Here is a 16238-nt window from a genome sequence, read left to right on the forward strand (position 1 = left end):
ACTTTGCTCTACTTGTAGACTTACCAGAGTCAGAAATAGAGTTCTTACTTAATGGCAATCACTGTGAGTGAGGCTGATTGACAACACATACACATTATGCACCCATAACCCACAGAGTGAAGCATGTGGACAGATACGACAGCCAGACAGAAGAGATGACACTCAGCTCAGCAGACCAGCTGCACAGACTAACAAAAACAGGCATCTTCTCATTGACTTGAGATCTTGCCAGCTGGAAAAAAATGACAGAACTAAACAACAGTAGTTTCCATGAATGAGGATAGGCTGAATCCACAGAATCTTACCCCAGCAGAGGCCAGTGAGGCTTGGCAGACAGGCAGAAGCACAATAAGATAGGCACCTTCTCATTAGTAGGCACATGAAAAACAAGATACACAGAAGAACTGGATGACCTTCACCCGGACCCACTGGGATAGAGAGATACTACAGTAGATGACCATTACTATGTGAAATAGTGTCTTGGTACCAGAAACCTGCTGTAGAAAATTGGTTGACACCAGGACATGAGCTTAAAAACTAAGAAACCAAAGAGGTTACACTTCAGGTTACCTGTAATGTATCTATTATTCAAATGATGTTCTGTAAAAAGACATTAACAAAGGAAGATTTTTGGTTTTAGTACAACAAGCATCAATAAAGTAGTTATTCTTTTCTGCAATGTGGCCTACTAAAATAACTTTACTTTGGAATAGTCAAAGGTGGCCTCAGCAAGACATTTTTATCTTGACATTGCAAGCTTCAGTCTTAGGACCTAAATATGCACAATTAATTTTATCAAAGGATCGTAACATAACAAACTAGACATGAGATGAATAATCACTTTGTTAATGGCATGTAAGTATTAAAAAGATCAAAAGAATTATTCATTAAGGTCTTTTTATGTAACAGAATATGAGTAATAGATGTAATTTTACAGTACCTAATCTAACAGTTACCAGAAAGGATGCTGACATTTGTACGAGACATTAAACTTAATATATTGCAGCATATCATGGAAAAGGAAAATCTCCTGTGGTAAGTTTGTGCAAGATTAGACTTAATTTATTAAACTGTAATTTACTTGAATCTACTTTTCTCCAGGCATCTGAGATCTGAATAGATAAGAACACCTCAGAATGAAATGATGTAACTTTAAGAAGCACTCATCAAGATATCTAATGCACATTACTACTTGGCAAGCTCTGTTGAGCTGGTCAGACATTGAATTAATGGGAACCTGCATATGTAGTACTTTTATTAAAAATTACTTTTAAAATTGAATACAGTCAACAAGTTCAGAGTCAGAATGCTTGATGCACTCTGAATTTCATAAACAGGTTTCCAAAGATTATGTCATATTAGAAATGTAGGTAATTACACAAGGTAAGGACCCTAATATTTTAATAAATAGCTAGCTGGAAGAATTAAGGTTGTTAAGATGAATATCCTTCCTAAGCTTCTCTTTTTATTTCAAAACATTCCAATATACATCAATAAATCATTCTTTAAGGAATTAGATTCAACCACAACCTCATTTATTTGGAAACTAAAACATCCATGTATCCAAAGAGCGGCTCTACAAAGACCTAAGACAGAAGGTGGCATGGCTCTACCTAACTTTCAGTTTTATTACTGGGCAGCAAACATACAAGCTATAAAAACCTGGACATGGACAAAAATAGATGAACATACCCAGGCTTCGTCCGCAAGAGAAGTAAAATCCTGCAGTATTTCTCTATATTCCCTGCTTTGTGCCCCAATAAATGCAAGTTATCACCAATAAACTAATAACCCAATTATGCTTCACTCACTCAGAATATGGAACCAATGTAGAAAGCATTTTATGATGAAGAATCTTTTATCTGTGGCACCTCTGCACGAGAACCACCTTTTTCAACCTTCGCAAACATATGCAGTTTTTGATATCTGGAAAACATTTATGATTAAATTGCTTAGAGATCTTTATATAGACAACATCTTTGCATCCTATGAACAATTACATTCCAAATTTAATTTTCCAGCAACACATTTCTTTCACTATCTTCAAATTATAAACTTTGTCAAACATAACCTGCTTGACTTTCCCCATCTCCTACTTTCCTCTATGCTGGAAAAAAATATTGCTCAGTCTCGAGGACTCAGACAGCATTTCTGCATTATTTAAAAATATTTTACAGTCCCTCCCTTTTAAAGATCCAAGAGAACAATGGGAAAAGCATCTTTCACTCAAAATATTAGAAAAGGAGTGGAAGGCAGCAATGCAGAGAATTCATTCAAGCTCCATATGCACAAAGCATGCAATTATCCATCCATCTTCCAACCCGCTGAATCCGAACACAGGGTCACGGGGGTCTGCTGGAGCCAATCCCAGGAACCAATCCTGGGCAGGGTGCCAACCCACTGCAAGACACACACAAACACACCCACACCAAGGCCAATTTAGAATTGCCAATCCACCTAACTGGCATGTCTTTGGACAGTGGGAGGAAACTGGAGCGCCTGGAGGAAACCCACACAGACACGGGGAGAACATGCAAACTCCACGCAGGGAGGACCCGGGAAGCAAACCCGGGTCTCCTAACTGCAAGGCAGCAGCGCTACCACTGCGCCACCGTGCCGCCCTGCATACAATTATTCAACTCAGAATTATATATCAAGCACATCTGTCCCGCTTGAAATTGTCCAAAATGTTTCCAGGGCAGGATCCAACCTGTGAACGCTGTAATCAAGCTCCAGCTTCACTGGGTCACATGTTTTGGGCCTGCACCAAATAAACATCATTTTGGACAAAAATATTTTAGTGCCTTTGTGTCACAATCCCTCCTAACCCATTAACAGCTGTGTTTGGTGTTCTTCCAGATGGGCTTAAAGCGGAGAAGTACAATAACAAACTGTGATTGTCTTCACTACACTATTGGCACGCAGACTTATTTTGCTAAACTGGAAGAATCCTAACTCTCCTCTTTTAAGTCAGTGGGTAAGTGATGTTTTATATTATTTGAAATTAGAAAAACTCTAATTCTCACTTAGAGGATCTGTGCAGAACTTTTTCAAAACCTGGCAGAATCTAATCAATATTTTAGAATAAGCTCTTAAAGCACTGAGGAAATAGATTCTCTTCCTATTTCTTTTTCTTCTCCATTTATCTGTATCCTCCTAATAAACTCGCAATTTATTTGTTTTCACTATTTTTGTTTTAGTCCTTTGGCCATGCTCTCATTGTCTTTTTTGATTTGTTTTCAATACTATTTTTTGTAAAAATTGATCTATTTGTATGGAATGATTACAATAAAATCAATAAAATTAAAAAGAAATTAATAATCAGTCTGATGACATATTTGGAATAAAATATCATAATGTAAATACTGTAACAAGATGGGAATTAAGTGCTGTGATAAAGGACAATGCAGAGTAAATTTAAAATAGACTGAAAGCGGGGCAGTATGGTGGCATGGTCTTTAAGACTAATGACTCACAGCTAGAGAGTGCTGGGTTTAAGCCCGGTATAAGTGGTGTTTGGGGGGGCTTTTCTCTGGGTCACAAACACATGTATGTTAGGTTAATTGGCAACTCTAACCTATCTTTGTATGAATGAGTTTGGTTGTGTGCTGTAGGATAGACTAACGTTATTAATTTTGCTGTGGTTTGAACACAAGTCTTTACCTTAAAATGCCATTGCCAAACACTCTTAATATGAGCTAAATTATGACTGGGACACTTACTGAAATGAAACCTTGTTTTTATTTGAATTGGATGAAGGTGCTATTAATAAAAACCTTACTGAAGAATAGCAAGAGCACAAACAGAACACTATGTAAAAGCCATACATTTGTCTTGCTGATGATGGGAGTTGACTGATCACCAGCTGCCCCAGCAGGCATACTTTTGCTAGCAACAGAGGACATTGTATGTAAAAGCCTTAAAGAGAAAACTGAGAATATGGTAGAGATGAAGAGCCTCTGAGCAAAGAAAGAAAAGCACAATCTACATCCTGCCATGTGTGTGGAGAAAAACTGACCCAAAAGGAACAAAGCATTGTGTACATCATACCATAAGTACACCTACTTTGATTCTGAGTACTATTAGTAGTAACAAAGCAGTTGGAATTAAGCCTGTTAAAGTATTATGGATGTACAGTATTATGGTGTTGACATCACTGAAACTGAAATATCTGTCTTTGTGAACAATAAGAATTTAGCTGTTACAGGTTTCTTCCAAAGTCCAGTAGGAAAGTTCAGAGCAGTATCTCACGAACACATACACTGTGTTGGGTACACCAATGTAGACTAGCTAAATTAACATTATGGTGCAGGCAGTTGGAACTTTATAACTAGTTAAATGACTTTTGACCACATTCTATATAAGGGATAAAGATCTATGAAAGCCAAGGGCCAAGCCTAGGGTTTTTGTCCATTAATATGTTACTTTTAATCTCATTTTAATAGCTAAAACCCTCTTCTTCTAAATTTGTTGTTTACTGTATTCCATTAACTTTAATTTAATTTAATTTTATTTTAATTTTTATTTTCTTACTTATTGTATGCACATTTTCAGGTTATTTTATTTATATATTTTATATTCTTCTATATTATTTATGTTATTTTATTTATAAATTTAACTATGTATGTAGTATTTGTTATTTAAATTCTTTTTAACTAGAAAGCAGTATTTCAGGGTTGTGTTTGCATGTGTTAATGTTTTTACACTATGTGCTGTTTTCTGCATGTTGTCTACTTGTTATTGACTGAGTGACAAGTATTGAGCACTTAAATATTTTATTTTTCTAGCATTTTTACATGGTTGCTGTTCTTGACAGTAGAGTCTCTATCAGGCCTCCTATGTCACACTAAATAACTAATGTCTTGTTCTTTTGAGTGCCTTGTACTTGTTTAGTTTTGGCTCAGTTTTTTGAACTGTCTCAGGAGTCTGGTTGTTTTAGACTATACCGATGTGTTATGACTTAGTGAGTTCCCAAGCACCAAAGTCCTGTAAATTGCCCACTCAAGAGGGAAGCCTACATACCCTGGATAGTTCTAAAAAAAACTGTAAACATATTATTAAAAATGAAAGGTTTAATCCATCAGAAAATGCATTTCATTAACAGACATAGCTTTACTGAGCGCAAAAGGCAAAAAAAAAAAAAAACAGTAACACAAATCCTCAAGAATAGTCATGCAATGGGCAAAGCAGGTCAAAACATCTAGAAAACCATAAATATGAACATAAAAGTCATATATAATGACATACAATGAACAGCAAGGGACTGTGGGAATCTCTCAGCCTTTTCAGGGCTGAGGGCAGCCCTTTGACAGTGATTGACCGGTGACCCAACCTCTTGGGGAACCACCCACAAAATACAAGGAAAGTAAAAAAAAAATACATGAACACAAAGAAACTAAATGATTAACAACAACCCCATAAATAAATAATGTAATAAATGTGTTTATTATACTTTGATTTTTTTCAGAAAAGCCCACAACAATAAATATAAAGCTTATCTGGCCATAGATTATAATTATTTCATTTACCAGATATAATTATCATATAAAGTCAATTCAAAAACCCCACAACAAGCATTTACTGTACACTATTTAAAGTATACTGCTGTCTGAGATACGACTTATTGGAGCAGTGCCGCTGTAGCAGTAGAAGCAGCATGTAGACCATATGAACTTGCGCACCGATTTCTATCCAGTGTTATTGTCTTCATCAGTATTTAGCACATTGAAAATATTTCCATTTGACTTTTCCCACTGAAGATTTCCTGTAAAATGTTGTTTTGATAGACTCCCCTTGATCTGGAAAAGAAAACCATACTAATTTCGAAGGTCTTGCCATTTTACATCTATCCACACATTAAATGAACCTGCCTAATTAATTAAAATATAGGGTTATAGTGAACTTATTTGCACACCAATTAAAAACAAGTCAGGAACCAAACCTCACTCCTGCGTTTATTCACACTGAATCAAACTGCATGCCTTCAGTATGTGGCAAGAAACATATGAAATAAACAAAAAAACTAATCAATTAGACATGCAGATACTTTACAAACTTCCCACACTGACCGGGTTAGCATCTGAACAGAGTTACCAGGAACTGTGTGTCAGAAGTACTTTAAACCAAATTACCAAACATTTTCATTATATTCTCTTTCCATTATTCAGAATCTCTGTGGCAATGCATTACGGTGTGAAAATAGTTCCTTTAATTTATCCATCATGCAAACTGAATCACTAAATTAAAGGTGAAAATTCAAATCTTTATATACACTGCTCAGTCAGATACAAGATTCCAGACCTGATTCAAGATGGCTTCACTGATTTTTGGATCCTCAGGATTCAGCCCATTCTGCACATCAATACGGACTCTCATCTTAATCCTTTTATCCACCAACGCTAAATAAGAATAAAAGTGATTGTAATTTTAATATACAATTTTGTTGTCAAACTGACAAATTTATTCATATGGTTTTTTTTAATGTGCTTCTCTCCTGAGAACTTGTAAGGTTTTGGTACCATACCATATTTTCAGAATATTTTATATAAAAAATAGAAACTCAATGGTAACAACTCTTGCCTAAACTATATACTTTTTAATATTACACTAGATGTTTGTACTGAAACTAAATTTATCTTAGGATTAAACTTCCAAATAATTTAAATCAACTTTGTAGGTCTTACAAATAATGTTCTGTAGAACTATGACTACATGCTTCTAGTTAATAAATGAGGTGCTCATTTTAGGTTCTCTGTTAGTAGCTGCATAACTCTGATCTGGTGTGATCACAATTTGCGATCAACAGAGTTTGGTGTTAAGAAATGAGGGGGAAAATATAATTAACTTCTGGGCCATGTTAACATTACAGCAGGTCAGCATTTATGATATACTGCACTTGATACATAGCCACGGCACCATGTTTAAGTCAGAATGATACAAATAATAACTTTTAATTGTTGTTGAACTATAACCATAAGATGTTTCAATTTTTATTTATTTTGTTCTTTATTTCACCTTATACAATTTCTTGTATTAGAAATTTGTTACTTTTCACATACCCCTTGGGGTTGGAGTGGCGGTCAGCCATTGTACAGCACCCCTGGAGCAATTACAGGTTAAGGGTCTTGCTCAAGGGCCCAGCAGAGTAGGATCTCTTTTGGCAGTGATGGGGATTCGAACCAGCAACCTTTGGGATACCAGCACAGATCCTTAGCCTCAGATCCACCACTCTTTTTTTTAAGTTAAAAGCTGGTCTGTATTATTCAAATCAACAACCAAAGTTAACTAGGCTACTTCATCACATCAGTAGCACACAGAGATGGCTGCAGCTGTTATGAAAATCACATTTATACAATTAAAATTGACGATATAATGACCCTTCTACAATTTCTACTATGGAAAATATTCCAAATATCCTATTCCAAATATCAATAACGCACATAGTACTCATCTCTGCACCTCCGAAACATTAAATATGGCACTATTGAATGTTAGAGCTTTAACTAACAAAACGTTTTTTATCAACAATCTTATTAGTGATAAAAAATAGATCTTATTGCACTAAATGAAACATAGCTTAGTTCAGATAGCGCGGCAGTTTTAATCGAATCTGCGCCTCCGGATTACAGTTTTACTCGTGCAGACCGCCAGGGAAAAAGGGGCGGATTGGCTAACATTTACTCGAGCCGATTAAAATGTAAAGATGTCAGTTTTGGTAAGTTCAAGTCCTTTGAGTATCTCGCCGTTGTTATCCATGGAGATTCTCAAGTTCTAGTACAATCCGTGTATAGACCTCCTAAATATAATGCGTCGTTTTTTGAGGAATTCTCTGATTTAATGTCAATTTTAATTACTAACTATGACACACTCCTAATAGTTGGCGACTTTAATTTTCATATAGATAATCAGTGTGATCTAAAAGTAAAAGAATTTATGAACCTCCTGGATTCTTTTGATTTGAGACAACTCATAAATCAGCCTACACATAAAGCAGGTCATACGTTAGACTTAGAGATTACTAAACATAATCTCGACCCCTCAGCTCTTGAAAATTTTAGACCCATCTCTAACCTGCCTTTCTTAAGTAAAGTTCTGGAGAAGGCAGTCATTATGCAGTTAAATGACCACCTAAATAAACATGCTATTCTTGATAAATTTCAGTCGGGTTTTAGAACAAATCACAGCACAGAAACTGCACTCGTTAAATTAGTAAATGATTTGCGAGTGAATGCAGACAGAGGCCATTTATCTGTTCTCATCCTCTTAGATCTGAGTGCTGCATTTGACACCATTGATCTCAACATTCTTAGAAATCGCGTCAATGGGTGGGCCTCTCTGGCACAGTCTTAAATTGGTTTGAATCCTACCTGACAGGGAGAAAATTTTTTGTTAGTTGTGGGAATTACAACTCGAAGACACATGATATCCAATATGGTGTTCCACAAGGTTCTATCCTGGGTCCGCTGTTATTCTCAATCTACATGCTTCCGTTAGGTCAGATTATCTCAGGGCACAACGTGAGCTACCACAGCTATGCTGATGACACACAGCTGTACTTATCAATAGCTCCTGATGACCCTGATTCTATTGATTCACTAACAGAATGTCTGACTAGTATCTCAGAATGGATGAATAGTAATTTTCTCAAGTTAAATAAAGAGAAAACTGAAATTTTAGTGATCAGCAATAATGGATACAATGAGGCTATTAGAAATAAACTGGATACATTAGGATTAAAAGTCAAGACGGAGGTAAAAAGCTTAGGGGTGATTGTTGACTGTAATCTGAATTTTAAATCACATATTAATCAGATCATTAGGACAGCATTTTTCACTTAAGAAACATAAGTAAAGTTAGACCGCTTATATCACTGAAAGATGCTGAGAAATTAGTTCACGCGTTTACTGTAATGCACTCCTCTCAGGACTACCCAAAAAAGATATAAATCATTTGCAACTAGTGCAGAATGCAGCTGCTAGAATCCTAACTAGGAAAAGAAAATCCGAACACATTTCTCCAGTTTTAATGTCACTACACTGGTTACCTGTGTCATTCAGGATTGACTTTAAAATTCTGCTTATGGTTTATAAAGCCTTAAATAATCTCGCCCCATCTTATATATCGGAATGTCTGACACCTTATATTCCAAATCGTAACCTCAGATCCTCAAATGAGTGTCTCCTTAGAATTCCAAGAACAAAACTTAAAAGAAGTGGTGAGGCGGCCTTCTGCTGCTATGCACCTAAAATCTGGAATAGCCTGCCAATAGGAATTCGCCAGGCTGATACAGTAGAGCACTTTAAAACACTGCTGAAAACACATTACTTTAACATGGCCTTTTTATAACTTCATTTTAATCGTAATTTAACTTAATCCTGATACTCTGTATGTTCAATTCATCATAATAACTATTCATGTTGGCTCTAAAATCTGTACTGACCCCTACTCTCTTTTCTGTTTCTTTTTCCGGTTTCTTTGTGGTGGTGGCCTGCGCAACCTCCACCTACTCAAAGCTTCATGATGCACCAACAATGATGGACGGATTAAAAGGCAGAAGTCTACGTGACCATCATCATCATCAAGCCCTTCCGTGAGAACCTTAAATCCAAAGAGGACTGTTTCATTTATTTTAGGTAGAATGCCCAGAGGGGACTGGGCGGTCTCATGGTCTGGAATCCCTACAGATTTTATTTTTCTCCAGCCGCCTGGAGTTTTTGTTTTTCTGTCCCCTGGCCATTGAACCTTACTCTTATTCGATGTTAATGTTGATTTATTTTGTTTTATAATTGTGTCTTTCATTTTTCTATTGTTTAATATGTAAAGCACTTTGAGCTACTGTTTGTATGAAAATGTGCTATATAAATAAATGTTGTTGTTGGAAAAAGCTAAGCTAACATTCACACCAAAGACCACCAAAGCTGAAGCACAGGTGCACACTATTATAAGCAATAATTACCCATTATTTTGTTATCACATTTTTATTTGGCAAATAGCAAATAAAAGTTTCAGTGAAATCTAACCATGAAAACATCAAAACAAAATAAAACACCCACCTCACAGCCCCAAATGGCGCAAGTTAATCATGAAGGAGGGAAGGTGTAGCTGCACACAGAAAAAAACTTAAATGATCATTAAGTAAAGCTTATATCCAGGTGAGTCTGAACAAGCTATATAAATGATTGGTACTTGGAAATATTTGAGCCTGTTGCACCATTAATTCAAGCTGCAGATATCTCATGAAGTGTAAGGCTGTAGAAAAAGGTTTTCAGAAATTAAAGGATTTCCAACTTAAACAATCTTTGCTGGAAAGAGGAAAGAAAAAGAACAGATAGATCCAAGTGAAAAAAAGTTTGAAAAGTAAATGGGATATTATAGAAGAAGAAAGAAACTGCGACACACTTTGTCTAAATGCTGAAAGTTTAGGACGTTACCAGTACATACGTAAAAAAGTACCTGGGGGTTTAAAGACCAAAGAAAACCAAGAGGATCATTAGCAAGGCCCACAGAAAACTTTTTACGGGGATTGAAATACAGGCGATGCACAAATCCAAATTGTGTGCGCTAATGATTGGCATTTCTAGAGGAAAAAGCAATGCTCATAAAAATAAGGCATTATTACTCTTATCATTCATTATACAATGTTTCGACATTAAGTGCTCATTCCTTGCACCTTTCACAACAGACAGAGATTGAGTAAATATGTTTTGAGAGGGAGCAACTAAAAGTGAATCTTTTTCTTCCTAGTAATGAAAAAGAAAATCTTTAGCACATTTCTTCTTATTTGCTGCTTTATAGCACTTTAATTTTATATAATGAAATTTCTATAATAATAATAATAATTCTATAATAATTATAACCCTGTTTCAAGTTTCTTCTTCTGAAGTACTTGACTAATTTAACGGTCTCAAACTCATTCCCTGGACAGCCACCATTTAACTAAATTCCTAATTAGAGGGCAATTCTTGCTTTTCATTAAACCTGTTACTTAAAATTAATGGATTATTAGTGCTGTCATTCCAAAACTGTTTTTTTAATGGACAATTGCTGATATATTTATTTTATCAAAACTGATATTATATGTCAGACACGTGTGAAAACAGGATCACTTTAGCTGATCAAATGTTGGCTCATTTTTTATCTGATTTAGGAAAAAAAAACAAGAGTTCTGAATCTTAAAAAGCAAATCAGCTAAAATTAAGACAAAGTAAGTGTTCCATTAGCAGCAGTAACTGGTTGCTAATTAAGTAAGTGGCTGAAATGAAAATCTGCAGCCACTGCATCTGTCCAGATTATGAGTTTGACACCTTTGTGGTATCATTTATTAAAGCACAATATACAATAATAGATAGCTGTAGATTCTAAATGCAAAATGGATTTTTCAAAATGTCACTATTGTGTTAACTATATAGTTAAGAAATTCAGTCCAAGTTAAACATATACTTGGAGAAAAAATGTGTAATTTTGATAGTTAACATATTTCTAGTACTGAAAAATAAATACCATCATAAGTACCTATTAACTAATTGTAAATCTATCTGTATTTACTACGTTATCCTCTGAGACAGATTTGTCTTAAGCCTGATGAAGTCTTAAAAATAAAATTTTGTGCTTCCAGCTGTGCTTATTTTACTTTTGTAGATGTACACTGATGTCTCCCAGGTTCATCTTCTTCCTCTAAGTTTGGTGCTACATTCTGAGAAATTGCACAAAATGTATTACTAAAGACATAAAGCATACACAAGTATCTGTCACAATAATGGTATATGGTATATAAGTGAATGTTGGCATAGACCCTGCAGTAACACCATTTCTATCATTTGTCTCCACCTACTCAACATTACCCACCACAAATGTTTACAACCTTCTCTCCAATTGTCCCACTGCTGTGTTTCCCCGAAAATAAGACATACTCTAAAAATAAGCCCTAGCATGATTTTCAGGATGCTCAGTAATATAAGCCCTACCCCAAAAATAAGCCCTAGTCAAGATCGTCAGCTGAAAAGTAAGGCACCTAAGGCCAGGTTTATATTTCACGCAATGTGACGCGTGTGCCCAAAACATCCATTAAATTCCTAGGACACCTTGCCACAATATCTCTGAACAGGATGTTCTCTGGTTCGATCCTGACTACCTCCTGCTTCTCACCCAGGGATCTGACACTGTTAGTGTTTATTTGAAACTGGGAATAACTGTAGATATGAGTGGTGTTTTAAGGCAATGGAACTAGACATTCTCTGATCTGGAGGGATACAGCTGACACACAAAAGCTGATGAATCTGACTTCTTTGTATCTCACCGTCACTTGATTTTTTCTTTTATTCAGTTTTATTGAGTATTCCTGCTCACGCTGAATTAGTTTGCACCTTATGGTCCATAATGTCAAAGCAGCACTGACAAAAATAAACACAGAGACATACGTATATATCATATTTGGAATTATTTGTTTTATAACCTGTATAGTACAATTGGGAAAACACTGCGGCGCAGATGCAACATTATTCATATTATTCATATTCATTCGCATAACTTCTTGCGGTTGTAATCAGTGACCACATGTTTTTTTTCCCTGAAAAATACACTCAGCCCATTATGCTGCCTTCCATTTACCTACATAATCCATGAACCAGATGTATCTGTCTACTGTGTAGTAAAACATTAAGGTCTGTGTGTCCAGTCCATTAGAGAAATCAATTGGTCAGTTTGCTTTGGTGATGCAAAGAAAAATGGAATGTGAGTGTGAGACACATACGGAAGAAGAGTAAAGACGCATGCTGAGACAGTTGTCTTCAAAGATGGAGGTTCAGACAAACACAACTACAGGAGAAAGGCACTGTACATATAGGGCAAGAGATATAAAATATATTTAAATTATTCTATTACCTGTCTTCGACTGGTATTGTGGCATGGAGACAATCATTAATGAATTTTGCTTAAAAGTGGGTGGGAGGGGACAATTAGATGACTCACTTAGTGTCTCATTTCTAAACCAATCCATCCTCTCATAAAAGAAACACACCAAGTGGGGTTGGTAATTTTGAACTGCAAAGAGCAATGGTACTCTAAATAATGTGGCCCAACAGACAGTAAGCTTCTCATTACAATGAACTGTCTTCAGATAAAAAGTCTCTTTAAAAGACCCCTTTTAAACATATAAATGTATATTGTGTGTGTACAGACCACATTGCAATTGAAAAAATAAACATAAGATTAAACATTAGATTATATATTTGCATTTTGAAGACACTAAACGATTAGTGATAAAAGTGAATGATACATTGTTATAGGTGCTGTACTGTACTTGCTCTCTTTTGTTCACAACTATGACAATAGTGTCAGAGTCAGTGTAAAGTTGAAAAAATTGGCAACTGCATTCATGAAACTATACATTTGAAGGAAATGGTGTGTCACATCCCATTAAAAGGAGATGAAGAAGACTACAGTTAAGACTAGAAGGACCACAGTCCACGCCAATTTGCATTGTATTTTTAAATCTTTAATTTTTTCATCATTGTGCAATCATGCTCCTGTTCTTCCTTGACTTTTCCTAATTTGCTGTACTTCAAATGTCTATGTTGCTGAAACTCTGAAATTTTATTCAGAAAACAATTGGTAATTATATTTTTCTTAATTTGTTTACTCAACACACCCCTATTCTGCCAAAAGAATACCAGGTATGAATCTCTGTAATTCTCCTCCAGAATGCATTTGATAGCTTTTCCACATCCTTTTTATTTCAATAAATTCTCTCCTGCCACTGTTATGAACATTACTAAATGTTGTTTCTCGAGACAATTATGAAATAATTAATTAGAGAATTTTACAGTTATAATCACTCATTACGTGCGATGAAGAAAAAACAAAACCAACCAGAAAATTGTTGGTGCTCCCGTTATCTCAGTTAGGTAAAGCATCTATAAACCCCCTTGAAATGGCATTGCAATGTTTTTACATGCCCTGGAATATGAGGTACAAAACCAACGTGAATTATACTTGGGGAAGGGAGAGCATGCTCTGGAAGTTCCAGCCCCTGAACACAGACAGACGTTGACAGCCCAAATGTTCAAAACACATGTTTTATTTCTTTTCTTTTCCTTAATACCACCACACAATGCCTTAATAGCCACAAATGTTCATATTCCCTTATTTTCACAAGTCTGTCACCATCATTGCTCCTCTCACAAGCTCTGTCTTCTTCCTCTCGACTCCAGCTCATCTAATGGAATGAGGTAGCCCCTTTTATACTGCCCCGGATGTGCTTCAGGTGCTTCACGATGATCTTCTGGTGACTCTTCCACAATCCTCCAGGTGCTACCTGGTCCTGTGGCCCCAATGCAGACCAGGGCGGCTGCCCTCTCGTGGTCCAGGGGAGGTATTGTCCCTCTCCCGGTCCTTCCAGGTGTCCCGGCTAGGCAGGCTCCTGAGTCACCTGATACAATACAAAGTGGAACACGGTGGATGGAGCAATGGAACAATGGGGAACGGGGTGAGGTAGCTTGGATATGTGTAATGCAAGCTGGTTTGTCACTTCTAAAAAATTAGAAGCTCAAGCTATAGAGAAATGCTGGTGCACATTCTAAATTTCATGCACATACAGTTTCACATTAAGTCACATACATGTAAAGGCAGAAGAGTGCACACTTGTTGAGTCTGCCATGTCTATGAGAACATTGCAGTTGAGCTGCTTATACTGTATATATATCAGCATGAGTGAGTGCTTTGACCTCCAAGCACCCTTCCCCCTCACCCAGTATTAGAAGTAGTTAGTTTATATAACAGCACATCCTTGATTGAACACCCACTACATATTAACAAGAAAGATAAAGAATCAACACAATAGAAAGTACAGACTATTATATTATTCAAATTCAAGCACTGACCACAAGGCAAATAAGCTACCTGCCTAAAAGACAGGAGACAGAAAGACAGTGATAACATGCAGAGGCACAGCAGCAAAACACACAAGAATCCATTACACCCATTTTTGTTATGCAAAAAATGACAGCATACTGGTGATGTGCACAGTAATACATTCAGCCCATCAAGCTGCCTTTCATTTACCTACATAATTCATGAAAATGCAAGTAATGCTGTTAATTTATAAACTATATTCTTTATATAGAAAATATAATTTAGATTTAGTATAATATTTTATGCTTCCAGCTGATTGAAAAGTGTGGTTTTGCTTTTTACAATTAAATACTGAAGTGGTTTTATGCGAATCGGAGAGTAAGCTCAGAAAACCACAACACCCTTTTGGGTAATTCTTGTTCCCGTTAGAAGGAAGTAGTGCAAGGCTGGAGAATGCACACACAATAAAACAAAAAGAAAAAAGTAAAGTGCCACCATGAAAATTAGTTTCTACTTCATGTACTATTTTATGTGAGCAGGTAATTGAATTATGTTGTTTTGCTTTTCAGAAATAAATACTGAAAATAGTTTTCTGCCCCAAGTCTAACATTCAAAGTGAAATTAAAGTTTTCTAATATTTAAAGTGAAAATATATATAAACAATATATTCTGTGTGCCAAGAAATTATTTATTTTTACGTTCACTCAAGCTGTAGGTTTTCTGTGGCCTTTGTATTATCAGAATGATGAGTCGGGCCATTATTGAGGACATACGGATTCAGACGTCACTTGGCATAGCCTTTGTTGTTTAGTACTTAAAAAACCTATAGTGGTTCTAGTGTTATCAAGAGAGTAGGTAATGAAGAGCCACAAGAGATGCAGATTTAAGGACTCAAAACACACAAATCAGTAAATGTGCCTAACAACACTGACACGACTCTAGCAGAACCAAATACAAGGTTGCACAACATCGAACTTGTGACTGCACATCTAAATGAATAACTAAAGTAAGATAAACTGTTTAATTGGAACTGTAGACCTGCCATATCTGAATATGGCCACAGCATGTTAAATCATAAATAAATTGAACACATTTCTTATCAAAACTCTGTTGTTTTTGTGATGCAATAGTGAAAATGACAGAAAGATATCAAACAAAACAAAAGCAGCTCTCAAACACGTGGTGCCAAATACTTGCAGTGGTCTGAGATTGTGTTTGTGTCTCTCTTTCCTGCTGTCTTGCTCATTATAATGTTCAAATGAATCATTAGACTTCAGTTACCTTGTGCTACTGAGGTGTTGAATTGATAACAGTGATTTTAGATTTTTAAATTCTCTTTTGTTCAGGTTCTTTCTCTCTCCCCCTGTTTTTCCATAGTTATTTTACAATTT

General features: G+C 35.9%; 1 protein-coding gene across 1 annotated transcript in view; it reads right to left on the minus strand.

Moving 5' to 3' along the window:
• Positions 1-5127: 5127 nt before the first annotated feature.
• The window catches only part of LOC120539117 (C-type mannose receptor 2-like), a 116105-nt gene continuing 104994 nt past the window's right edge, over positions 5128-16238 (minus strand). Inside the window, exons 8-9 of the mRNA XM_039768890.1 lie at positions 6301-6398; positions 5128-5798 (exon numbers count right to left, since the gene is read on the minus strand). Coding sequence (XP_039624824.1) covers positions 5688-5798; positions 6301-6398 — 209 coding nt within the window. The 3' untranslated portion in view covers positions 5128-5687. The remainder of the gene's footprint in view (positions 5799-6300; positions 6399-16238) is intronic.

This window comes from Polypterus senegalus, chromosome 11 (assembly GCF_016835505.1).
Source record: "Polypterus senegalus isolate Bchr_013 chromosome 11, ASM1683550v1, whole genome shotgun sequence".
Classification (NCBI taxonomy): domain Eukaryota; kingdom Metazoa; phylum Chordata; class Cladistia; order Polypteriformes; family Polypteridae; genus Polypterus; species Polypterus senegalus.